This window comes from Malassezia globosa (assembly GCF_000181695.2).
Source record: "Malassezia globosa CBS 7966 chromosome Unknown mgl_sf_6.1, whole genome shotgun sequence".
NCBI lineage: Eukaryota > Fungi > Basidiomycota > Malasseziomycetes > Malasseziales > Malasseziaceae > Malassezia > Malassezia globosa.
The window spans coordinates 308,374-332,051 of NW_001849866.1; the positions used below are offsets into that span (position 1 = coordinate 308,374).

The 23,678-nt window shown below is 54.2% G+C and overlaps 9 protein-coding genes across 9 annotated transcripts; 6 read left to right on the forward strand and 3 right to left on the reverse strand.

Moving 5' to 3' along the window:
• Positions 1 to 265: 265 nt before the first annotated feature.
• MGL_2613 (uncharacterized protein) lies at positions 266 to 2,920 on the reverse strand (the record flags this gene model as incomplete). The annotated part of the gene is made up of 1 exon (XM_001730179.1): positions 266 to 2,920. The coding sequence occupies one exon, from the start codon at positions 2,918 to 2,920 to the stop codon at positions 266 to 268; it is 2,655 nt and encodes an 884-aa protein (XP_001730231.1).
• A 1,108-nt stretch (positions 2,921 to 4,028) lies between these two features.
• Positions 4,029 to 5,180, forward strand: MGL_2614 (uncharacterized protein; the record flags this gene model as incomplete). Its single annotated transcript, XM_001730180.1, has 1 exon — positions 4,029 to 5,180. The coding sequence occupies one exon, from the start codon at positions 4,029 to 4,031 to the stop codon at positions 5,178 to 5,180; it is 1,152 nt and encodes a 383-aa protein (XP_001730232.1).
• Positions 5,181 to 5,418: 238 nt separating this feature from the next.
• On the reverse strand, positions 5,419 to 7,083 carry MGL_2615 (uncharacterized protein; the record flags this gene model as incomplete). The annotated part of the gene is made up of 1 exon (XM_001730181.1): positions 5,419 to 7,083. The coding sequence occupies one exon, from the start codon at positions 7,081 to 7,083 to the stop codon at positions 5,419 to 5,421; it is 1,665 nt and encodes a 554-aa protein (XP_001730233.1).
• Positions 7,084 to 7,623: 540 nt separating this feature from the next.
• On the forward strand, positions 7,624 to 9,345 carry MGL_2616 (uncharacterized protein; the record flags this gene model as incomplete). The annotated part of the gene is made up of 2 exons (XM_001730182.1): positions 7,624 to 8,012; positions 8,043 to 9,345. 2 exons carry the CDS (start codon positions 7,624 to 7,626, stop codon positions 9,343 to 9,345), a joined length of 1,692 nt encoding a protein of 563 aa, XP_001730234.1.
• Positions 9,346 to 10,031: 686 nt separating this feature from the next.
• On the forward strand, positions 10,032 to 13,118 carry MGL_2617 (uncharacterized protein; the record flags this gene model as incomplete). The annotated part of the gene is made up of 1 exon (XM_001730183.1): positions 10,032 to 13,118. The coding sequence occupies one exon, from the start codon at positions 10,032 to 10,034 to the stop codon at positions 13,116 to 13,118; it is 3,087 nt and encodes a 1,028-aa protein (XP_001730235.1).
• An 866-nt stretch (positions 13,119 to 13,984) lies between these two features.
• MGL_2618 (uncharacterized protein) lies at positions 13,985 to 14,323 on the forward strand (the record flags this gene model as incomplete). Its single annotated transcript, XM_001730184.1, has 1 exon — positions 13,985 to 14,323. The coding sequence occupies one exon, from the start codon at positions 13,985 to 13,987 to the stop codon at positions 14,321 to 14,323; it is 339 nt and encodes a 112-aa protein (XP_001730236.1).
• Positions 14,324 to 15,089: 766 nt separating this feature from the next.
• Positions 15,090 to 16,442, forward strand: MGL_2619 (uncharacterized protein; the record flags this gene model as incomplete). The annotated part of the gene is made up of 1 exon (XM_001730185.1): positions 15,090 to 16,442. The coding sequence occupies one exon, from the start codon at positions 15,090 to 15,092 to the stop codon at positions 16,440 to 16,442; it is 1,353 nt and encodes a 450-aa protein (XP_001730237.1).
• Positions 16,443 to 16,476: 34 nt separating this feature from the next.
• Positions 16,477 to 19,449, reverse strand: MGL_2620 (uncharacterized protein; the record flags this gene model as incomplete). Its single annotated transcript, XM_001730186.1, has 1 exon — positions 16,477 to 19,449. The coding sequence occupies one exon, from the start codon at positions 19,447 to 19,449 to the stop codon at positions 16,477 to 16,479; it is 2,973 nt and encodes a 990-aa protein (XP_001730238.1).
• Positions 19,450 to 20,062: 613 nt separating this feature from the next.
• On the forward strand, positions 20,063 to 23,521 carry MGL_2621 (uncharacterized protein; the record flags this gene model as incomplete). The annotated part of the gene is made up of 1 exon (XM_001730187.1): positions 20,063 to 23,521. One exon carries the CDS (start codon positions 20,063 to 20,065, stop codon positions 23,519 to 23,521), a length of 3,459 nt encoding a protein of 1,152 aa, XP_001730239.1.
• Positions 23,522 to 23,678: the final 157 nt, after the last annotated feature.

Consider the following 23,678-nt stretch of genomic DNA (forward strand, 5'->3'; position numbering starts at 1 on the left):
CTAACCGACGTCGGCGGATACGCGTTCATATGCAGATGGTGGGTGGAAAGAGCTATACCTACTTATGGACCTGCGCATGGAAGCGGAGGTACTGAAGAGACACATACGCTGTCACTCGCGAGTGGGCCGAAACATACACTGTATCGATAGCATTTGTTGTTCGCCTGGAGCAATTCGCCACGAACTGATTCCCTATTCTATATGCACAAAGTCCTAGAGTCTCCGTTACGAATCAGGTCCAACAGCACCCTCATCACCGTTGGCATCATGATGAGGAAGATGTGGACGGCAACGACGACGGCGAAAGCTGCTGCAAACGCACGCGCACGGCATTCGCATGCGCCTCAAGACCCTCACACTCAGCCAGTGCAATAACATGGGGTCCAAGTTTCCGCAAGCCATCGGCGTCGAGAGTCTGAGCGGTGATGTATTTTTGGAAGGTCGACGTCGACACGCCGCCGTACTGCCGAGCAAAGCCATACGTCGGTAGTGTGTGATTGGTGCCTGATGCATAGTCACCGCAGCTCTCGGGACTCCATGCCCCCACGAAAACGCTGCCTGCATGCTGGACTAGCGGCACGAGTTGCTCGGGCTCTGTCGTGTGCAAGATCAGGTGCTCAGGTGCGTACCGATTGCTCCACGTGATGGCCTCTTCACGCGTGTTGACCAACATCGTGACACTCTTGTCAATGGCTTGGCGCACGACATCGACTCGTGGTAATGCACGCGCTTGTCGGTCGACCTCGGTCTCAATGGCCTGGAGCTTGGCGTCGCTCAGATCAATGCCCACCAGGACCACCTGCGAGTCGGGTCCATGCTCTGCCTGCGATAGCAAATCTGACGCAACGAACACGGGTTCTGCGCTCTCATCCGCGACGACTAGCACTTCTGATGGCCCTGCCGGCATGTCAATAGAAACTTGCGCATCAACTTCGTTTTGCACAAGCATCTTTGCTGCCGTCACATACTGGTTGCCAGGTCCTGCAATTTTGTCCACTTTAGGCACGCTCTCTGTGCCATACGCCATGGCACCCACGGCCTGTGCGCCACCAGCACACACAATACACGATGCTTGCACCTTGTCAGCGACGTACAATACCTCCGGCGCAATGGAGCCGTCAGACCGAGGCGGCGTTGCCAGCACAATCGTTGAGCAACCAGCGACCTGCGCAGGCACTCCCAGCATCAATGCCGTCGAGGGTAGCACCGCGCTGCCACCTGGCACGTATATGCCTACACGCTCAATGGCACGTGGAAAGCGTGTGCAGACGACGCCTGGCATGGATGTAATTTCCATCACGTCTTCACCAGGTGCCCACGCCGCGTGCGATGAACGCGACGTAGTCTTGACAGGAGCCTTTTGTGCCTCATGGAAGCGCCGGATGTTTGCGTAAGCGACATCGATAGCCTCTCGCACACGTGGATCCATTGCCTGCCGATCACTGCTGCTTTGGAACGGCGGAAGACGTACTGCGCTTGACAGCTGTACACGGTCGAACTGCGCAGTGTACGACAGGACGGCGTCGTCGCCACGCTCTTTCACAGCAGCAAGGATCGGACGCACACGATCCATCACCTCATTCGTACGTATGGCCGGACGACGCAGGAGCTCGCTCTGTTTGTCAGCGGATGTTTCGCTAAGCTTGTGCACTGGCAAGCAAATGGGGGCAGATGCGTCAAGCTGTGTTGCAGGCGCAGGTGGGGCCTTGGCTGGCATTGCTTGCGAGTACGCTGGCTTTGCGTCACCCTTGCGTCGTGTCACTTTTTTGCTCTTAGCATCCAACGACCGCTCAATGTCTGCGAGGCCTACACCTGCGCCAATGCATCGTGCGAGCACAAAGTACAAGAGGTCCGCTGCCTCAAACGCGATATGCTCATGTTCCTGGGCATCAATCAGTTCCTGGGCTTCCTCACGGATCTTGGCGCTAAGCAGCTTCGGATCACCGAAGAGACGCGCCGTGTACGAGCCAGGGGGCGCCGACTGCTTGCGCGCACGCAGGGTTTTTTCCAGCTTTGCAAGACCACCAAGACCGCCAAAGCATGAGTCGCGGTCGACCAAGTGGCAAAACCCAACTGACCGCTCGCCCGCATGCTGTTCCACGCGGTATTCCAGAGCGTCCTGATCACAGTCCAAACGGATCTGCACAACGCGTTGTGTTGCGCCACTTGTTGCCCCCTTATGCCAGAGTCCGCGTTTACGAGACTGGTAATGGGCGGAGCCGGTGGTAAGCGATGCACGCACAGACTCAACCGAGGAGTACACCAGGCCCAGCGACGCTGAGCAAGTGTCAGACACAACGAGCGTCGGATACAGGCCATCAGCACGGTCGCTCTGGATCATGCACAAAAGGGCATCAACATAGTCCAAGTCACGGCTCTGGTCCATACATAGCTGGCTCGTACCAACAACAGCTGTCGCACCCTGTTGGGCCACTCCACGAATGTGTTCGAGCGTCTCGAAAGGTGCACGCACGTACACGTTTCGCCCGCTTACACTCGTTTCCATCGACTTAAGATACTTTTGGAGTGACTTTTCTGAGGGAATATGCTCACATTCGACAAGAACACCGGCCGGTTGAAGATGTGCTGGCACATCCTGGCCATCGGCGACGGCGACAATCGCGCGGGATGCAACCATATCTGCGCCTAGTTCGGCGAGAAGAGGCGCTTGGTCGGTCCGAATCACCACACCTTCCGCACCGCCATTCAATGCGTCGATGGCTTGATCATAGGTTGTAGCGTCCGTGCACTCAACAATTGTCGCGTGAGTACATGTCACTTTTGATGCCACATCCATCGGCACAATGAGGGGCGCTGTGTACTTAATAGCCCTTGCAACATCTGTGGACGTCCAGGAAACTAGGTCCGCCGCTTGCGCTGCACTCAAGCACGGCACCAGAGGCGTCGACTGCTGCAGCATGAAAGAAAATGCGATCGATAAGCACCGAACGATGGAAAGAACAAAAGCCTACTTCTGATTGCTTCAGACGTAAGGTTCGCCGCCTCAATCAATGTATGTGCTGTGCGCGCTTCTGACTCATTCCGGTGCGCATCAGGAATTGATGGGTCTTTAAGCGCCGTTTGCACTTCTCCACGAAACACTTCACCAACCTAACGAGCGGCCGGAGCCCAATGGAATGGGCCTAAGAGGTAGGTAGGGGGCCGCAGGGAGAGTGAGGTAGCTGGTTGTGTCTCGTTCGTCACGTGAATTTTCGATTCACGTCGAGTAGGTGCACACACATGCAGCTAGGCATGCATGCATGAGCTAAGATTGGGCGAGAAGCCGCAGTAGAGAAGCAGGTCGTAGTAGTATGGCCGTCATAGAACTGAACCATCTTCAGGTGCGGCGTTATAAGACTCGTCGAGACTGGAGAAAAGGCCTTCTTCGTCAGTGGCAGCAGATCGTACGGCAAAGTCGTGGCCTTACGTGCTAGAGCTCTTCTCTTTGCTGACATCAACCTCATCTACGTTCTCAGCATCATGATAACGTATTATTTGCCATGTGTGCTGCCATTGCTTGTGGCGCTGCTCTGTTGGTCTGTGTCGGCAACGCAAGCGCCTTATCAACTCGATACTTCCGAAGGATTCCATGTATTGACGCATCCATCCTTGCCTGCGTACCGCCTTCGGTTGCGGCGAGTGCCTGACGGCGTATGTGACAGTGCCGCCTCTTGGTCGGGGTACCTGGATGTCGACTTGGATGTGCTCTACGAGCAAGAGCGTGAGCGTGGGCATGCTTACGCTCACGAGGTTGGTGCGAACCATGCTGACGGAACTGATGATTATGCAAGTGTTGCGGGAAAGCACGGTGTCATCGAGCACTTTTACTTCTGGGCGTTCGAGTCACGAAACGACCGCGAGCGCGATCCCTTGACGCTCTGGCTTAACGGAGGGCCTGGGTGCTCGTCGATGACTGGTCTGCTAATGGAACTGGGGCCTTGCAATGCTATTAAGCCAGAGACGCATCAAGATGGCCGTATCATCCCGCGCACGAAATGGAATCCTTATGCCTGGTATCGAATTCGTCCATGATCTTTTTAGATCAGCCTATGGGTGTCGGGTTCTCGTATGTGTCCTGGAAAAATGCGTCGCGCTCCGGTGTGCCGCCCTCACGAACACTGACGTCCGCGGACGGCGCCCGTGATGTGAGTGCATTTCTGCACTTACTCGCGACCCAGCCCATTGGCCCGTTCACTCAACGAGTAGACGAAAATGGGCGTATCCACCTGCGTGATTTCCATATGGCCGGTGAGTCGTATGCTGGCAGATACTTGCCGCTCATGGCAAGCCGGATCGTTAACGACAACGAGCACTATCTGATGCATCCTGAAGAAGGCATCATGCCCCTGCCACTTCGCTCGATTCTCATCGGCAATGGTATGACATCGCCTCGTCACCAAAATGCTGCATACTACGATTTCGCGTGTACAGACAAGTCGGGTCATGTGCCATTCCTTCCCGAGCACACATGTGAGACAATGAAAGCCAAACTGCCTGTATGCATGGACCTACTGGCCAAATGCAACCGGCACCGTGGCAATGTGCCGTACAGCAAGACAGCTTGCCAGACGGCGCTTACGTTCTGTAAAGGAGCGCTCTCTGAGCCTTGGCGTCAGACCAATGCGTCTTTCTACGATTGGAAGCATCCCGTGGATTATGAGGAAGAAACATACATGGAGGCGTACCTGAACCATAACGAAACGCGGCGTATGCTTGGCATTGATCCGTTTCCGATCGGCGATCATCATGATGGTCGATTTGCTGCTTGGTCCGATCGAGTCTTTGCGGACTTCCAGTCGACGGGTGATGGCGCGCGTGATAGCACATGGGCTGTGCAACATGTGCTTGCCTCTGGCATCCGTGTTCTATCTTATTCTGGTCGTCGCGACTTTATCTGCAACTTTCTTGGGAATGCTGCTTGGATCGACGAACTGGTTTGGAGCTCGGAACAAGGGTTTCGCAAGCAGGCACCACTCGAAGACTGGTTTATCCCTGGCAGGCGCGAGCGTGCGGGCCAATTCCGTCATTATGGCAATCTGACATACGTGGTCGTCGAAGAAGCTGGTCACTTTGCACCACTAGACCAACCCGCTTCTTTACTTGCGATGTTTCAACGCTGGATTCATCCTGCCCCAGGGTCTATTGGTCGACTTGATCCAGTACAATTACATGCCATCTAAGTTGCAATATATCTATCCAAAGTAATACGAAATGAGACCTTGCTTGTGCCTCTCACAATGCCATAATGACAGAACAAAAAATAGCACATGTGAAGATAACGCGAACAAAAAGGGAGGGGGGTGGGGGGGAGAAGTACGATCTGGTTTGTGCCTGCGCTTTGCATTTCCATCCCTCAACGCATGTCATCAATCGCTCATCGACTCTGATCAGCTGAATCAGGTCCATAATACGTGTTGTTCACATCGGCGGGTGCGCTGCTCCATCTGATCGTCGATGTTGTTGCTTGCTCGAGGCAAGTCCACTAAGAGGCTCCAGCGCACGAGGTCCTGGCGCACTCACACTGCACATGGCGGCATCAAGAGACGCGTATGTCGATGACGAACGAGTCCTTGGAGTACGTGTAGCGGCGCCACCTGTGGCCGAAGCATTGGGCACAAGCGTCTTGGTGCCAGCATGTGGCACTTGTACATGCGGGAATGGCGACAGAGCACTGGGCGCAGGACTACTCGACGCCGAGCGTCCGCGTGATTGGTGTGGAGTACGCCGTTCGACAACTGAGTACGGAGCTGCTCGGCGTGCTCGAAACGGCCGTGCTGTTGAGGATTGTGTTGACACAGCAGGGCGAGACTCATTGGATCTTTCCGACAAGCGGTCGTGCAGCGACTGCGTGTTGGAGCCGAGTGCTGGGACGTCCTCTGTCGTTATCCGAGCAGGTGCCAAGGAGGGACTGCTCCACATGGTAGGAGTGGTTCCCAGGGGCGAGTTCTTTCGACTCCATACACTCACAAACAAGATCCGCTTCATGCGCTTATTGTAGAAAAACGCAAATGTCGACCACAAGAGGCCGGCGCCCGCGCCCGCCAAGTCATCTTCGTCTACAGTCAGTGAGGGCGATTCTAGCCCACTAGCACCACTGAAAAACGTCGTAGGTGTCGTGAGTGATGACGAAGACGCCACTGTGCCTGTGTCCATGTCTTCGTCAAACATGGGTGTATCGGCTGCCAAGTGTGTGTCCAGGTCCATGCGCGATTCATGCGCCATTGACAAGGCTGTTCTTTCTGTGCCACCGAAACTGTCCCGCACATTCAAGGAAAACACTCTATCACGATGATCCCCACCACTGAGGCCCCCGTCGCGACCGACACCTTCTGCAAATCTCGCACCATGACTGCCGAGAGCCTGGTCCTGATCAGCCGAATAGCCTTCGTCGTAAGGATCCATTTCGTACATGTCGCCACCACCTTCTTCATCAGGCTCTGCACTAGCATGTGGATCCGAGTCCATGTCTGGGTGGAATGTGTACACTTCGCAGTCTGCTGTGTGGATGATCTCGTCAATCACCGAGGGCAGCGATGCAAATGTGGGACGTGCTGAAGGTGACGTGCTGGACGCACTCGTGCCCAGACCGCCGCCTGATGTTGGCCTCGGATCAGAAGCAAGTGGCGAACGAGCCAAGGAGCTGAGCAACGGCGACTCGTCCAAAGATCCGCCAAGCGATGATGGCGAGCCTCCACCGTTGCGCAGGCTTAGGAGCGTTGATGTCAGGCTGTTCAGCACAACCGTGGGACTGGATTCGCGCACAAAGTCTGCAGGATTGACTTCACTGAAATCATGGTCAGGAAATGCGCCATTCAGCGTCGCTATTAGAAGAAAGAGGGTCTTGCGTGCGGACGGCTGATCAAGCCGTCCAAAGGGCGACGCGAGAGCCTCATCCAAATACGCAGGCGGAGACGTCGATGCAGACAACAAATATGATGATTCAAGGGACTTGAACAGGCGTTTTTCCTTGTTCACAGCCTTGCAGGAATAGGCCTCGATTCGCGTAAATACCCTGCATTCTGACATTTCAAATGTCAGTGCGCGTGATAGCACCTCGAGCTCAGGGTACTCTAGGTATTTCATTGCACTGCACTGTCTTGCGTGGGCAATAAATCAACAGCAGAGATACGATGCTGGTAATAGGAATGTCTTTAGTTCTTCCAACGCAAGGACCTCGCACACAACTGGCAATATGTAGGATGGATCGTCGGAGCCGCTCAACTTGCACGTACTTCACCCTGCACGAGCACGCCAAGCTCGGTCTCGGGTGCGTCGGGTGGCGTCGACCGCAATTATGATTTATGCATGTGCCCTCCTCCACCGACATCCCCGCATCGAATGCGGCGCATTGGGAAAGCGCCCGGGATCGCGCGTTGCACGGCGATCAGAGCATGACGCGACGCTGCATAGACCACGTGTTTATGGATTATCACGTGCACAGTTTGCTTCACGCGTGTTGCGGTACCAAGGAACGCACCCCTGCCATTATGGAGGACAATCTATCAACACCGCAGACAAGTGGATCGCCCTGATTGCTGCTGCTTCCCTATCTGCGCCTCATCACATATGCCTCCACGCCGCAACACGCCACGCAAGGGCCGTGGTGAGAGCCCCAGTACAAGTATGGCTGGCTCGGCAGGTGCACATGAGCTGCCGGCGGCTGAATCGCTGGTAAGCACACCGCCTCGCCGGACAACTCGGGCGCGCCGTGCGACAACGAAGGCGACCGGGTCAGCGTCTGACGCATCTAGTGCCGCGACGTCATCTAAGTCAGAAGGCGCGCCTTCTACATCTACAGCCAAGTCTACTGTGTCTACAACGATCCCATCCTCTTCGTTGTCGTCGTCACCTAGCAAGACGCCTCAAAAGGCGCGTGCATCCAAAGCGACTCCTTCTTCCCAGCGGACTGAACCTGCCGAGCGTGTGCATGAACTTCCGAAGCGGACTAATCCGCGCTTGCACGAGGTCAAGTCACGTCAGGTCAAACTGCAGGTCATTCGTCGTGAAGACAAGTACGTATGCGAAACTAACGTGTGTGCTAGAGAAATCATCATTGGACGTATCAAGTTGCCGACTGTGAATGGTGCCGAACATGGTTTCCTTCTCAAACGTTTCGACACAAATGCGATTGCGGGATCGTCTATGTTTCGTCTCGCATTTCCCTATGCCGACGCTGAAGAGGAAAGTGCTGAGATGACGTATTTGGAATCGCGCTTCGATACAGACGTTGCGAATGGCGGAGTCATTCCTCCCCCTCGTTCGCGGTCGTCGCGGAAGCTGACATCAGATACAACAGCGAAGGCTGCCGGAACACTACCACCAGGATCAACCGGCGTGCGTCTTCAAGGTGTCTGGATCCCTTGTGAACATGCGATGTCAATTGCGAGTGACTATGGTCTGGTCGAATATGCGCAGCCTCTCATTGAGGCCACGGCCATTCTGCTCCCAGATGAAGACGCTCCTGTGCTTAACCCTGATGCAGAGACTCTGGCCACAGCTGCGGCGGCGTCGGGCTCAGCTGTTGTAGAGACGACCGGGGCTCCGACGCCTTCCGACGACACGTCCCCCCCCGCACTCACATCCTCATTAGACGTTGTCTCGTCGAACACCCTCTCCAACGAGGCTGCACTTGGTGCAGCGGACTCGCCTATGCGTGAGCCGCTTCAGGTCGCTGAGAAAGACGACACAAATCGATCAGCGGTTTCGGATGTTACCGAGCATGGCGAAACACCACCTCAACAGGCAGACCTTGTTGTCCCCACTCGTCAGAAAAAGCGTGCTCGTGTGGGAGAGGAGCTGCAGGCATCAAGTGCGTTATCGTCTAACGACAGTCAATCTGACGTGGCAACAAATGCTGAGGCGGTTCTTGCGAGATCACAAGCAGCTCGTCGGTCCGGACGCACGGCTCCCGCTGCAGCCTCTACTGATGTCCCAGCGCCCTCCGTCCCTCTGACGGCTGCGCAGATCGATGCACAGATCCGCGAGGCTCAGGACTTCGCAGCGAAGATTCAAAGGGAATCTGTGGAGCAAGATGAAACGCATTCACGGCCTACAAAGCGGCTCGCTGAAGACGACGAGCCAGAAGACCCACAATCTGTCACAGTGGCTCCTCAAGCCTCTAGCCAGGTGTTGCGCCGTCGTCGTCCTCTTGCAAGAGCCGCTGGTATGCTGACGGCCGCCGGTGCGATGGGGATTGGCGCTATGGCTGTGTACACAGGTTCCATTAATCTGCCGGCTTCAGTGCCACATGTCTTCGAGCAGTTGCAGCACGTTGATTATTCGAGTGCACTGCAAATGATCCAGCAGAACATACAAAATTGGGGCATAGCCTCGTGGTTCGGCTAGTGAGACCCGTGGCTGGTTCTACGAATGTCATAGCTCGTCAGGTGCTTTAATAGTAGCATATTGTTGGTCACTGCGACACCAAGTGTTTCTATTTTAGCAGAATCCGTCGGCGTGTTGGCACTGTTCGTTTGCCCGACGGAAAAGTTTGGTATTGCACAAATGGGCTTGTCGAGGAAAATCAAGTCAGTGAGTGTGGAACGTGGCTCTAGTTGTTGCATCCATTTTTTCCCCTCATCCAAGTCAATAGGTCCTCTCACCTAGGCTAATACTTCTCGAGAGAATATCTGTTGATGGATGATTTGTCATCTGTCCCTGTCGCTGACGGACTAGGTTGTGCGTGAGTAGATAAAGTCGGGCAGGTAGCGAGCCGCGCCTGATGACTGGCTGATTGGCCCACACTAAATTTTTGTCTGCGAGTCTTTATTGAGATTGACACCTATCGCATATACCCACACGTAGACCAGATTCGCTCGTGTTGTATAGAGATTATTTATTTTTAAACCCTTCCCCAACCCGAGGGCATCTCGTTGCCTGCTCCGGCCGGCCGGACTGTGACCCACTTGTGTGCGTGTGTATGCAAGTTAGGGTCTGTTTCACCATTGGATTGCGCTGATCTGGGGCCTTTTCACGTTCTACAGGTGAACTTGGACCCACTCACTCCATCTTAGTCGAACGACCCGAGTGTCATGGCCTCAGGCCGCTTGCGTTCACGGTCGGTGCGCCATGACTCGTCGCTGCCATTATTCGTCATTACACCTGCCGAATCACAAGGTACAGCTTCTGCTGAACCACCACAGGGCCAGGACTTGCTTCTGTCGCCCTCGGTAGCTGATGTGACGTCGCCATACGTCCAAGACTTGGAACGTTGGACCCCTGCACCTGAGCCATCATTTTCTCGTGAGCGTCGCTCGAATCGCACACATGCACGCACGGGATCGTCAGGCGTGCCACAGAACCGTTCATCCTCCCCCCTTCCTAGCTTGCCTCAACCTTGTGGACCTCTAGAAGGGGTTCAGGCAAAGCTGCTGCGATACGAGACAGACGTTTTTAAACCACACAACTGGCGCCGCTGGATGGGCATTAACACACTCAAGTCTGTCTCTTCGCTTCCATCGCTACGTCTGCGCTCTTCCAGCAATGATGAGCCGCCGAGCATCGTTCCTACACGTGAAGCTCGTGCGGAGAGTGCTTGCTCGGACCATCCCCTTGACACGATTGGGGTGTTGCATCGTGAATCTGCCTCACTGACACCGACAGCGTCGCGCACGACCTCACACCGTCGATCGTTGTCGATTCCTACGACGCGAAATCCTTCGCCTGACTCCTTTCCTCGCGGCCAAGCCGTCTCGTTTGCACGTCCGCCCATGTCTGAAGACCAGGCGTCTCTTGGTCCTGACGAGACAAGGTCACAGCATGCGGGCAGAAGATCTTCTCTGAGCACGGAGGATCCAGGCGCCATTCATGCAAAACAAGTCTCGTCTCTATCTCGGCGAGCAGTACCTATTAGCTCTGCTGCAGGGAAAGCGCCTCTTATTGTACAGCCCCAGCCCCGCGTTCCCTCAGCATTACTGGATCGCCGTTGGTCGGGCCAAGACTCGAGCACATCAAGTCAAGGCGATGATACATCGGACACGTCCGATCCCATGGACAACGACGCAAATGAGTCAATACAAACGCTGAGTCTTTCTCACTGCAACGTGCTGACGAATAAAGAACTGCATGCGAGCAGGCGAAAAATGCGCAAATTACCGGCTGAACTTCGCGATGAAAATGCCTCACGCCCCGACTCGACTTCCGCCCAAGTCGTTCGGTCTAGCCGGGTGCGTCACACGCCTGATGAGGTCGGTAGTTCCCGTGCGACGACGCCGAATCGAACGCCGTCGCCTTTTATGGAGGGTGGTGTTGGCACTAGGCTGCGCCCAGCGCTCCGCACACCTCAGCGCTCGACCGGAGGCAGTTGGTCGGACGAGAATGTAGCACCTGAACGCGAATCCGTCGTGACGCCTCCCGCCTCATCTGCTGGCTCCAACCGGCCACATATGTGGCGCCGACGCGAGCGACGAGCATGGAACCAAGCATCAGTTGAAGAAGAAATCGACGACGATGAACAGCCGCAACCACGGCCTGTGCATCGTAGCTCGCACGTGTTTGTTTCACCTGTCCAATCCGACACACCTGAACTCGTGTATGATATGCTGCATGAAAATCAGCGCGGCATTGTGCTTTTTGGTGTATCGAAGCGATTCAGCTCAAATGTCCTTTTCGTGTGGGATCCGTCGCCATGGACCGATGCCGACGGCTGCAATACAGCACTCGACACCTCGACCATGCAGTTGCCTGACTCGACATGGGAGTGGGTTCATCCCACTTGGCTCGTAGACATGACTGGCAACACCGACGAGGATGGTTGGCAGTACAGCGGCAGTTTCACGGGACTGCGTTTTTGGCGCAAGCCCATTCAAAGTGCGGCCAAGTCAGGGCCTCGCCACTGGTGGCAGACACTTCACAAGTTTGCACAGTCGATCGATGCAAATCTGATGGCTCGACGCGAATCCAAGGAGGCGTCGCGTCCCGACGAAGGAATGGAGGCATTCATGCGCTCTGTACGTTCGCGTTCTGAAAAGTGGACGAGCAAGCCCGGCATCTGGACGTTTGTGCGTCGAAGGCGCTGGGTTCGTATGCGTCGTCGCATCGGCAACGCCCACTTGTCGAAGGGACTCGGGATTCCAACAGCCGATGGTTCCTTGGTGCTTGTGTCTGAGACGTGTGCCACATCTGACAATGCGAGCACGAATGACCAAGTACTGCTCGGCTTTGAAAGTGCCATTGAAGACGATGTTGACAATGACGAACAAAACCTCACCGAAAAGCAACATTTGCTCGTTGCCATCGAGCGTCTGCACCATTTGCTACCATTTTTCATGATCCCGTCATCGCATTTAGCCGAGGCATTGCCACCAACGCAACCGCTTATGGCATCTGAACTCGAGAAATGGAGTCGGCATTTTCGTTTCATTCTAGAGGAAGAGACGTACCTCCAGAATCCATTCTTTGCATTGGGCTGGATTCAGCGCTGGCTTGCAAGACCTGATCTGAAAGATCTTACGCGTCGACTCCGGCAGCAGGAACGCACGTACCAAAAAACATACGTTTCATCTGCTCAACGAAATGACCGCACAGACCAGCAGCTCATGAAGGAAAAAATGCTCCAATGCGAACAGTGCCTGTCAATGTCCACGACCTTATCACTGCCGACGAAGCCGACAGTGGATGTGGATGAGTTTTATCCACACCGCCCTTCGTCGCCATTTACGCCGAGTGAATGTCTTCTTCTTTCAAGTCGCGGCTGCTGCAATGTGCGTCCATCTATTGTGCGACAAGCCGTTGTCGAACACAACTTTGCCATGGTCATGAACCTGATGCGTCTGTGCCTTGTAGACCGGTTGCGCGTGGATTTGTGGCTTATGTGGCTCCATGGCTGTCTTAATGCACCTGATGATTCACATGGTGCCGAATTAGAAGGCTCTCTATCGCTTCTGCAGCAAGAGTGGTACCGGAGGCGCTCCATGTTACACGATATGCAGCGTCTTGGACGCACGCCGGCTGCATTTTCTCCGCTAATTGAGCGGATTTTAAGAAATCGAATCTATGACTATACCCATTCGGCGCCTATTCTCTTGGACGTATGGGATATTCTCGTTGCCCATGTATGTACCATCTGCCTTCTCATCCCTGACCTGGTTTCTTATTTGCATGTTTCCCTGATGTACTAACACATTCTCTACAGTTAGATGATATTCTATGTATGATGGATCACGAGATCTCACGGCACCGACTTATGCAAACAGTCCAGCGTTTGTCGGAAACTCGATTTTATCTGCATCCTACGCACGAGTCGCAGCGACTTTGTCCTCAACCTAATGATCCTAGGTGGTGCCCTGTTGGAGCCGGTGTCATGCAGCTTCCACGTATTCCGCAGTTAACGCCGTGCTCATGTGGAAACGCCACCCTTCGCTCATAGTCGATAACTTTGTGAACCCCAAAATGCCCCCCTACCCAACGCTTTCAAGTGTGGGGCAAGAAATCGTAACGCAATTTTCATCTTCGATGACACATCGGCCACTCCACGTGATTCATCGCGCGTGTATGGCTGTGGTGGGCCTATTTATATTTCAGAATCCCCACTCTGCGCGTGATGCAAGTCTGCCTGCCCTGTGGCAGACAGACTCCCGAAACCAACTGCGTCTCACTATCACGAGCGTATCTGTCATGGCGGAACATTTGGTGCGTGCTAAAAGTCAAATGTATACCTTCCCAAGACCAACGTGCTAACGTATTGCTTTGTTTTGTGTTTGGCTGTGCAGTCTGAGGGTACGTTGTATGCACGCGTCAAATTCATCGTACTAACTGGGGAATAGAGCAGATTGCTGGTATGTAGGGCACAAGGCCCAACAGCTCGAATGATGCGTGTATGTGCATATGGATGTGCGTATGTGCCTGTATATACACATACCTACACACCTTCGAATGCACGCTCATGTTGTTCGGAGACATGTGCTAACAGGTCTGCAGAATTTAAGGAGGCCTTCTCCTTGTTTGACAAAGGTACGTCGCGCGGAATCATGCATCACGGCATAGGATGGCATGCTTACGGTGTATAGACGGGGATGGAAGCATCACAACGAAAGAACTAGGCACTGTGATGCGTTCACTGGGTCAAAACCCAACTGAGGCAGAATTGCAAGACATGGTGAATGAAATTGATGCTGATGGCGACGGCACCATTGACTTTCCTGAGTTTCTCACGATGATGGCTCGCAAGATGAAGGACACAGATAGTGAAGAGGAAATCAAGGAGGCTTTTCGCGTATTTGACAAGGATGGTAATGGCTTCATCAGTGCAGCAGAGCTGCGTCATGTGTACGTATGGGGACACAGCAATGTGATCGATTTCAAGGTTCACTGTGTGCAAGACTAACACTTGACCAGCATGACGAATCTGGGTAGGTGCTCGTTCGCCTTGACGAAGATCTAGTTTTTTCGTTCATTGCTGACATGTGCAAGGTGAAAAATTGTCGGATCAGGAGGTTGAGGAGATGATCGGCGAGGCTGACACCGACGGTGATGGCCAAATCAACTATGACGAATTTGTTCGGGTACGTATTTTGTCTATGTGCTGACGCAATCCAGATGATGATGAACAAGGTATGATTGGCGTCCTGCTTTCTGCGCCGCCTTCCCCTGTCGGTGCATAGCCACTAACCCTTGTACAGTAAAGGAAGATCATGTCTGCTTATTTCACTCATGTTCATTATCTCCATAGCATGCACCTAATTTAGAACCAACGTACTCAGTAGCATTCTCTCATACAGCCTTCGCCAGTACGAAGTACCATTTCCTCCGTATGCCATACGTTTTTTGGGGCGGCTGAACAATATCTCGGTTTCTGTGTATGAGACGTTTACCTCCGCACGGTCCGCCGTCACGCAATGTGCGCGAATGAGGCGCGACAAAAGGTAGGTGTAGACTGGACCGGGCGAATTGGCCACGTGGTGTTGTCAACAAAAGGGCGGCCTCGTGGCCTATCTGCAGGGGCAAAGCAGGCCAACCGATACACTTCCTCCGCACAGAGCAAGACGTAGGCTAACGGTCAAGTGGGCGCTAGGACACTTCTGTCTAAGCGAGACTGTGCTGCACACTTGGTGCCACCGAGCGAGCGATAGCGCTTGTTCCTTTCTTCGCTAATGCAGGGCTTCCCTGTAGGAGACGACGTGGGTGCATATGTACCACCCAACATGCCTCAAGGCATGATATCGTCGCCATCATTTGTCTCGTATACGCCGTCGCTTGAAAGAACACCCGCGATACCCGCCACATTCATGCCTATGGATGTGACAACACCACGCTTGCGCTCACCACCATTGTCTGGTATAAGTTCTCCTCGCACAGATTGGCGGCTTAGCCGCGACTCACTTGTACAGCCCTCGCTCCCTTACACGAAAGAGTTTCTAGATGACTACCGCAGGCGGGTGCAAAATGTAACGGATCCAGAACCTCAGATGGAGTTTGCCACGTATTTAATTGATGCTGGAAAGCGCATATGTGAGGCAGACTCTCAGTCGAAGCAAGCTCGTAAACAGCGGGATGCTCTGGTGGCTGAGGGACTTCGTCTGATCAAAAAACTCGCTACGTCCGGCAGCGGACCTGGAAAGCCGCCATATGCAGATGCCCAATTCTTTCTTGCGAATTGCTATGGAAATGGCACACTGGGCATGCCTATTGACCATGCAAAGTCATACCGACTCTACGTTCAAGCTTCGAAGCAGAATCACCCAGCCGCGACGTACCGCACGGCCGTCTGTAACGAGGTTGGTGCCGGGCCGAAACGGAATTTCCAACGCGGCGTTCTCTTTTACCGAAAGGCAGCATCGCTGGGAGACACAGCCGGCATGTATAAGCTGGGCATGGTCCTGCTGTATGGACTGCTGGACCAACCTGCGAATCCTCGTGAAGCTATTGTATGGCTCCGACGTGCGGCGAGTCAGGCAGATGAGGACAACCCACATGCTTTGTATGAACTTGCGACTCACCATGCTGATCCATCGAATCGGTTCGTGCCGTACAACGAAGCACTTGCTCGCGATCTTTATACCCAGGCCGCCCGGCTCGGCCATGCGCCCAGTCAGTGCAAGCTCGGCGATGCATATGCTAATGGTACACTCGCCTGTCCCGTTGATCCGCGCAGCAGTGTGGCTTGGTTCAACAAGGCCGCCAACAAGGGCGAAGGCCAAGCTGAACTGGCCCTGAGTGGATGGTATTTAACCGGTGCAGAGGGTGTGTTGATGCAGTCCGATTCTGAAGCATATACCTGGGCCCGACGTGCGGCGAACAAAGGCATAGCGAATGCTGAATACGCTGTCGGCCACTATTCTGAAGTCGGGATCGGCACACCTGTTAACCTGGATGAGGCGCTTCGCTGGTACACCCGTGCAGCTGCCAAGCAACATCCCCGTGCTATCCAACGTGTCCAAGACCTTAAGGCCAGTAATGGGCGTGCACCCTTAAAAGTACCTGATGCCGATTGTGTAGTTATGTAACATGTGTGTGTTTGATATGCATTGAGTTTCATTCCTACGATGTGATGGCTGTTGGCGTCGTTGGCGCCGATGTCGCTGCAGCGGCACTATGTGAAAGAGAAGGCGCCAGTCCCGCGTTGGACGAATGTAGCATGGCTTGTACAGTGGGATCATCTAGCAAGGATTCGAGGTTTGTCGTCTCAGTCTGTCCCGCAAACGCAGACGCGTGTGAAGAGGCCGGTTGTGTAGATGATGATGGATGACCAAACGTGAACACCTGCGGTTCAGCTGTCGTTAGCGCCGTGCTCATGTCTTGACCTGCATTCATGTGTGCGGCGATGCCAAGATGGCCACTCTGTGTGAATGCATCCAGCTGCTGAGAAAAGCTTGGTGCGTTGTACAGTTCAATTCCTTGGAATGCGTCTACACTGCATCCGCTTATGTCTGGATGGCCCAAGACCAGGCCAGTAGTCCCCTGGCGCTCATTGTGGGTATGGTCGTTCTCCTCCGCGATCCGGTCTGGTTGCAGCACGCCTATGCCACATGTAGAAAGCAAGCCGTATGGGTCTTCAATGAGATCCACTAGCGAGTCATCCACATCTGGCGATGTGGCAGGCGGCGAGCCTGAATGGGATGATGATGCATCTTCCACAGTAGCAGGCATCGGTCGTCGCGGCGGTCGTTTTACAAGAGACGATGAGGATGACGTTGCCGACAATAACGGTACAGATTCAGGTGCGGGCGATGTTGCTTGGTCGTCTGCTGTTGGTGATGCAAGTGCCGTCGATTCGGTTGTCGGCTTACCCCCCGCATGTGCAGATGCGCTGACGGGAAATGTGTTCTCGGGCGTAGGCTCAGGCGCGCCGAATTTTAGTGCACCTGTCGACGGCGCAGGTGTCAACGACGTTGGCGCATTCCATGCACCGAGCCAGTGGTCATGCGTATGTTCGGCAAACAGATCCTTGAACGTGCTTTGCTCTGCAAGAGGAAGAGGCTCAGCTAGGCCCAAGGCCGTTGGACTAGTATGCAAGTGTGACGGCCACGAGTCTTCTCTAGGAAGTCGGCTTGGCGTGCGTATTTCGCGTTTCGGAGCAGGCTTGGCACGCGAGGTGCGACCTGCACTGGGGCTCGGAGGCCCTCCGAATGTGTCAATATCATCGTCTAGCATAGCGAGGCCCATGAAAGGATTCACCGGTGGTAGCATGTGAGCTGCACGATCCGAGGGTGACGTGAGCGCCTCTCGCGGAGCAGCAATCTGTGCACTGCTGCCCACTTTCTTTGAAACTGGTGACGACGCTGAACGAAGCATCGTTGCATACGGGTTCACATCCGCCATAGTGCCAGGCGGCTGCTTTCGTGGACTTCGGCGCACAGGGCTCGTCATGGGAGGCAGCTGGGCATCATCGAGCGTCGATGCATTCCTGCATGGCGACTGTGGCGGCGGCAATACTGGCGCTACAGACGTCCGCGACGGCTCTGTCTCAGACAAGAGCGATTGCAACACCGTGCAAGGACTTGACTCCATGCCTCCCGGAAGCCGTTCGACCGTGGTATCGCTTGTTCCCGTCCGGGAAGACCTGCTCTGTGTTGGGCTTTTCAACGTCGATTCGAGGGGTATCGACCATGGAGGCATATTTTCGTCGTGTCGACGCTGTTTTTGGAGCCGCTCAGCCTCACGGTTGGCAACAGCACTTAGTGTGCGCGTAAAGCCCGTGCGCGACGAAGGCATCATAGGCATTCCCTTGGCACGCTTCGATCGCTCAGCGCGTTCTGCACGCTCTGCGCGCTTTGTTTGGACAGGCGGAGACGGATGTGCCACATCTCGCTTTTTGTCTTCTTTGCCAGGGCGCGCGACAAAATTACGCACATACTCAGGTCTTGCGACGCCGTACTTAGCAAAGTAGAGCCCGCACGGATTGCAAGCTTGCCAACGAGCCTCACAGTTGGATTGGATCGGCCCTTTGTTCGGATGCTTTGATGTCCAGGTAAGTGGCACAACGTCCGACGGAGGCCTTTCACTAGCAGGATAATTAATGGTAATGCCTGATGGCAGCGTGAGGATCCGCCATGTCGTCGCCTGCGTTGTTCCACAGTTGTAGCAGATGCGCGGTAGCTCAGTCCGGATGTCGCCTAAGCCTGGCCGGCTTGTGCGCGTATTTCTGACTTCATTTCGTGCACATGAGGGCGTCGCTGCAGCAGGTCCTGGCGACGGCGTTGAATGCCAACTTTGTCGATCGCCCGGCGTGTCTGATGAAGAGATGGCCTGCGTCGTGTCTTTCGGTGCGGGCAATGCGCCACTCTGCACGGCACCGGCAACCATGCCCAAGAGCCCCATTAAATGCGACTTTTGCTCTTGGGAAAGAGAGCCTTGGTGTGCCTGCATTGCGTGCAATACCTGTAAGACCTGCGTCGTGGGCGTCGGGGCGGAGGACTCCGGTGCAGAATCGATGGCGACGGCATGTAGGTCAGGCTCATGAACGCCTGCCGCTACTGTGGGCGTCAGCGAGGATTCCGATATAGACACAGGGGCCGACGCCGGCGTCGGCATGTGTAACGATGTCGATGATGATGCGATCCCGCGCATCCTACTTTGGTATTGCTCACGTCCACGCTGCGATGCCTCTTTCATGCGCAGCACAACCTCCAACACTTGTGTACCTGGAGTGTCTTCTTCATCAGAGCTAAATGCCGAGCTGTTCCGAGACTCCAGACGCACTTGTCCCGTCACATACGACGTACCGTCGCCAGGCTCTGCAATCCCATTGCTAAAGAAGCCTTTGCCGACAAACACTTGCAGAGACATGTCACATTTCGATGGACTCGACATGGTCGATACGGGCCGAGGAGCAGACTCTTCTGGGTCGACTGCATACACAATATAGTCGTTGCTCTTGTCGAGCAGAAGCTCCGGACTGGCTAGGCAGATGGCATTCAGGCATGTCTTTAACGAGACACGACCAAGAAGTGAATTGGATCCTTGTTTACGTGCGATACGCACGGGTACGCGTCGTGCCACACGAGATATCATAGTGTGTGGACTTGTATCAAGGGTATAGACGACTTTGACTGCAACGGTTATCAAGCATTCGTACGTACCATCCATCTTGTGGTGCTGACTTCTATGTCTCCCGGAGGATGACATGGTCGCTCTTTGTTAGTTACAAACTAAGGCGGCGCTGCCACTTTTCTATCGTTTAGTCGTTCTCGCGTTTCTTCCTCGTGGGTGGCAAAGTGAATGGGACCAGGAAAAAGATATCGTAGTCAGCGTCTTGCCACTACCCTAGTTTGGTCTGCGTAGATAGAGATACGCGTGACGCATCCACCGCCTAAAATTTACACGCGACGTACGCCGCCCACGGACCGACACGCGACGCCCGACACGCGCGCGCGCGCGCGCATTCCAGGTTATTGGGGGATAAGGGGGTGCATGAGATTTATAAAAATTTCGGACATCACGGGGTTGGGTAAGGCAGCAGGGGGTTAGCCACATGGCTTGAAGAGGCTGGGATACAACATGCACACACGTGACATAGTACGCGTGGCTGTGATTCGTCCCATCGTGTCTGGTGCAGGATGTCGCCATCGTATCCTGCGCGTTTGGCTTACGCTCTCAGGCGAGTGGATCGTGCCTATATGGATTCATGGACGACCCGCTATACAAACTCGAGTTCTTGTCGCTCGTATCGAAAATCGCGACAGAGCTTGAGAATCATTTAGGAATCAATGATCGTGTTTTAGCTGAGTTCATTATTTCACTGCATGAACAGGCGGGCTCATTACCGGCATTCCAGAAAAAGCTGGATGATGTTGGCGCTGAATTTACTGCTGCCTTTGTCGAAAATCTCGATAGGCTCATTGTAACATTGCACCCAAGGAAAAAGAAGGGGACAAACTCTGTTGATGAAGCTAAACATACACCGGACACAAAGCTCGAGCAAAAAGCACAAATGCTTCCGGGCCTCGCGATCCAGGACCAGGCGTGGGAAGAACCTGACTATTATCGCGACGAGCCGTCTAGACGCAGGCGCATGCATGAATCCCTCGAAGAACCACAGCGTAGGTCCCGCTGGGACCGTGTGGATGGACGTGCGTCTCCACCTCCGTCTCTACCGCCCTCTGTCCCAGACGAGCAACCAGTGCTCAATAAGGTTTACTATGGACGTGTATCAGGTGTCAAGGACTTTGGCGCCTTTGTGACGCTTGATGGTGTCGCCGGTCGGCGCGATGGTCTTGTGCATATAAGTGCGCTGTGTAGCAATACCGCCCGTGGAGGCAACACTGGCCGCATATCTCATCCATCTGATGTGGTATCTCGAGGTGACCATGTCAAAGTAAAAGTCATTTCCATCGCGGGTCAACGCATAGGCTTGTCTATGCGCGATGTTGACCAGGTCACAGGCCGCGATTTAGTGCCACAGCCTCGTGGCCGCATGGCGATGGAGCATCCGCCGAATTTCTTGACAGGCGCGAATCATGAACCCCTTGGTGGTCGTTCCAGCGTAGCAAGCCGTTCTGTTGCATCAACATCATCGACAGCAACAGAAGAACGGCGGGGTCGAGGTGCGAAGCGGCTGACAAGCCCGGAGCGCTGGGAAATCAAGCAATTGATCGCTAGTGGCGTTGCCAAAGCCACTGACTACCCTGAACTTATGGAAGAAGAGCACTCTACACCAGCGTCTCGACTTGCTGGTGACGATGCAGATGAAGACATTGAAATTGAAGTGAATGAGAAAGAGGCTCCCTTTCTTGCTGGTCAGACAGCTGCTTCTCTGGAACTGTCACCCGTCAAGGTCGTAAAGGCACCCGACGGCTCGCTCAACCGAGCTGCTCAGGCAGGTACATCTCTCGCAAAGGAAAGGCGCGAACTTCGCCAGCAAGAGCAGAACGAAGAAGCCGATAAAAAGTCACGCGACATGTCGACGGGCTGGCTTGATCCCATGGCTCAGGCAAGTGAAAAGATGTTTGCTCAAGATGTGCGAGGTCAATCGCGCATCCAACAAGCACAGCAGCAGTCGGAATGGAAGAAGCATGCCTTCAACAAAGCAACGACGTTTGGCAAGATTACCACTCTGAGTATGAAAGAGCAGCGTGAGAGCCTGCCAATTTTCAAGCTGCGGGAGCCGTTGGTCCAGGCCATTCGAGACAATCAGGTGCTCGTAATTGTTGGCGAGACAGGCTCTGGCAAAACAACGCAAGTGACTCAGTACCTCGCAGAAGAAGGATTTGCTGACCATGGGAAAATTGGCTGCACACAGCCACGGCGTGTAGCTGCTGTAAGTGTTGCAAAGCGTGTAGCTGAGGAAGTCGGCTGTCGCATTGGGCAAGAAGTTGGGTATACGATACGGTTCGAGGACTGCACGAGTCCAGACACGCACATTAAGTACATGACGGATGGTATGCTACAGCGCGAGTGTCTTGTCGATCCCGACGTCAAGGCCTACTCTGTCATCATGCTTGATGAAGCGCATGAACGCACCATTGCGACGGATGTGCTTTTTGGCCTGCTGAAAAAGGCGCTGAAGCGCCGGCCAGACTTGAAGCTTATCGTCACATCAGCGACACTCGATGCTGAGAAGTTCAGCACATACTTCTTCGAATGCCCCATTTTTACAATTCCTGGCCGGACATACCCAGTCGAGATTCTATATACCAAAGAGCCAGAGCCAGACTACTTGGATGCAAGTCTCATCACAGTAATGCAGATCCATTTATCTGAACCGCCCGGTGACATCCTGGTGTTTCTTACTGGTCAAGAGGAAATCGATACTAGCTGTGAAATCCTTTATGAGCGCATGCGTGCTTTGGGTCCCAGTGTCCCTGAGCTGATAATCTTGCCGGTTTATTCGGCACTGCCGAGTGAAATGCAATCGAGAATCTTCGAGCCCGCCCCGCCAGGTGCGAGGAAAGTTGTTCTTGCGACCAACATCGCCGAGACAAGTGTGACGATCGACGGTGTATACTATGTGGTAGATCCTGGGTTCGTGAAGCAAAATGCGTACGATGCACGTCTCGGCATGGATTCGCTCGTGGTGACGCCCATTTCACAAGCTCAGGCCCGTCAGCGAGCGGGACGCGCTGGGAGAACGGGGCCTGGCAAGTGCTACCGTCTCTACACGGAGGCGGCGTTCCGGAATGAAATGCTGCCGAATCCCATCCCCGACATTCAGCGGCAGAATCTTGCCTCGACTATTCTCGCGCTTAAGGCCATGGGCATCAATGATCTTCTGCACTTTGACTTTATGGATCCACCGCCAGCCCAGACAATGCTCACGGCACTTGAGTCTCTCTATGCGCTCTCGGCTCTCGATGATGAAGGTTTGCTGACCCGTCTGGGTCGGAAGATGGCTGATTTTCCCATGGACCCGCCAATGGCAAAAATGCTGATTGCCAGTGTGGATATGGGCTGCAGTGAAGAGATGCTCAGCATTGTGGCTATGCTGAGTATCCCGAATGTATTCTACCGACCCAAAGACAAGCAGGCCCAAGCCGATGCGAAGCGAGCCAAGTTTTTTCAGCCGGAAGGCGATCATCTCACGCTGCTGACTGTTTACAATGCATGGGTGTCTAGCCGATTCTCTATGCCTTGGTGTATGGACAATTTTATTCAAGGACGCGCTCTGCGCCGTGCACAGGACGTACGCAAACAACTCGTGGGTATTATGGATCGCTATCATCATGATATCTTATCTTGTGGCCCCAACTACACACGCATTCGGCGTGCTATATGTTCAGGCTACTTCCGCAATGCCGCAAAGCGTGATCCACAAGAAGGATATCGAACACTTGCGGAGAGCGGCGGCAATGTCTACCTACACCCGTCGAGCAGCCTGTTCCACCGACCACCCGAGTACGTGGTGTACCATGAAGTGGTAATGACGTCGAAGGAGTATATGCGCGAGGTGACGGCCATTGAACCCAAATGGCTTGTCGAAGTGGCGCCTCGCTTCTTCCGGATGGCCGACCAGGCGAATATGTCGAAACGGAAGCGACAGGAAAAAATCCAGCCTCTCTTCGACAAGTATGCAAAAGACCAAGACGATTGGCGTCTATCCAAGCAACAACGTGTTGCAAGGGTCTTGCAGTCACAAACATTTTCATAGCGACATCCAACATACGTGCTTTCACATAGGAGCGGCCCGGCACCTCAAGTAAACCTGAAAGCTATCCCTGTGGAGGAGATACATGAATTCGTTGGCAAGTGGAGGAAAAGAGCGGCCAAGGATAGGTGGGATGTGAGAATCGACGTCCTCACTTGAG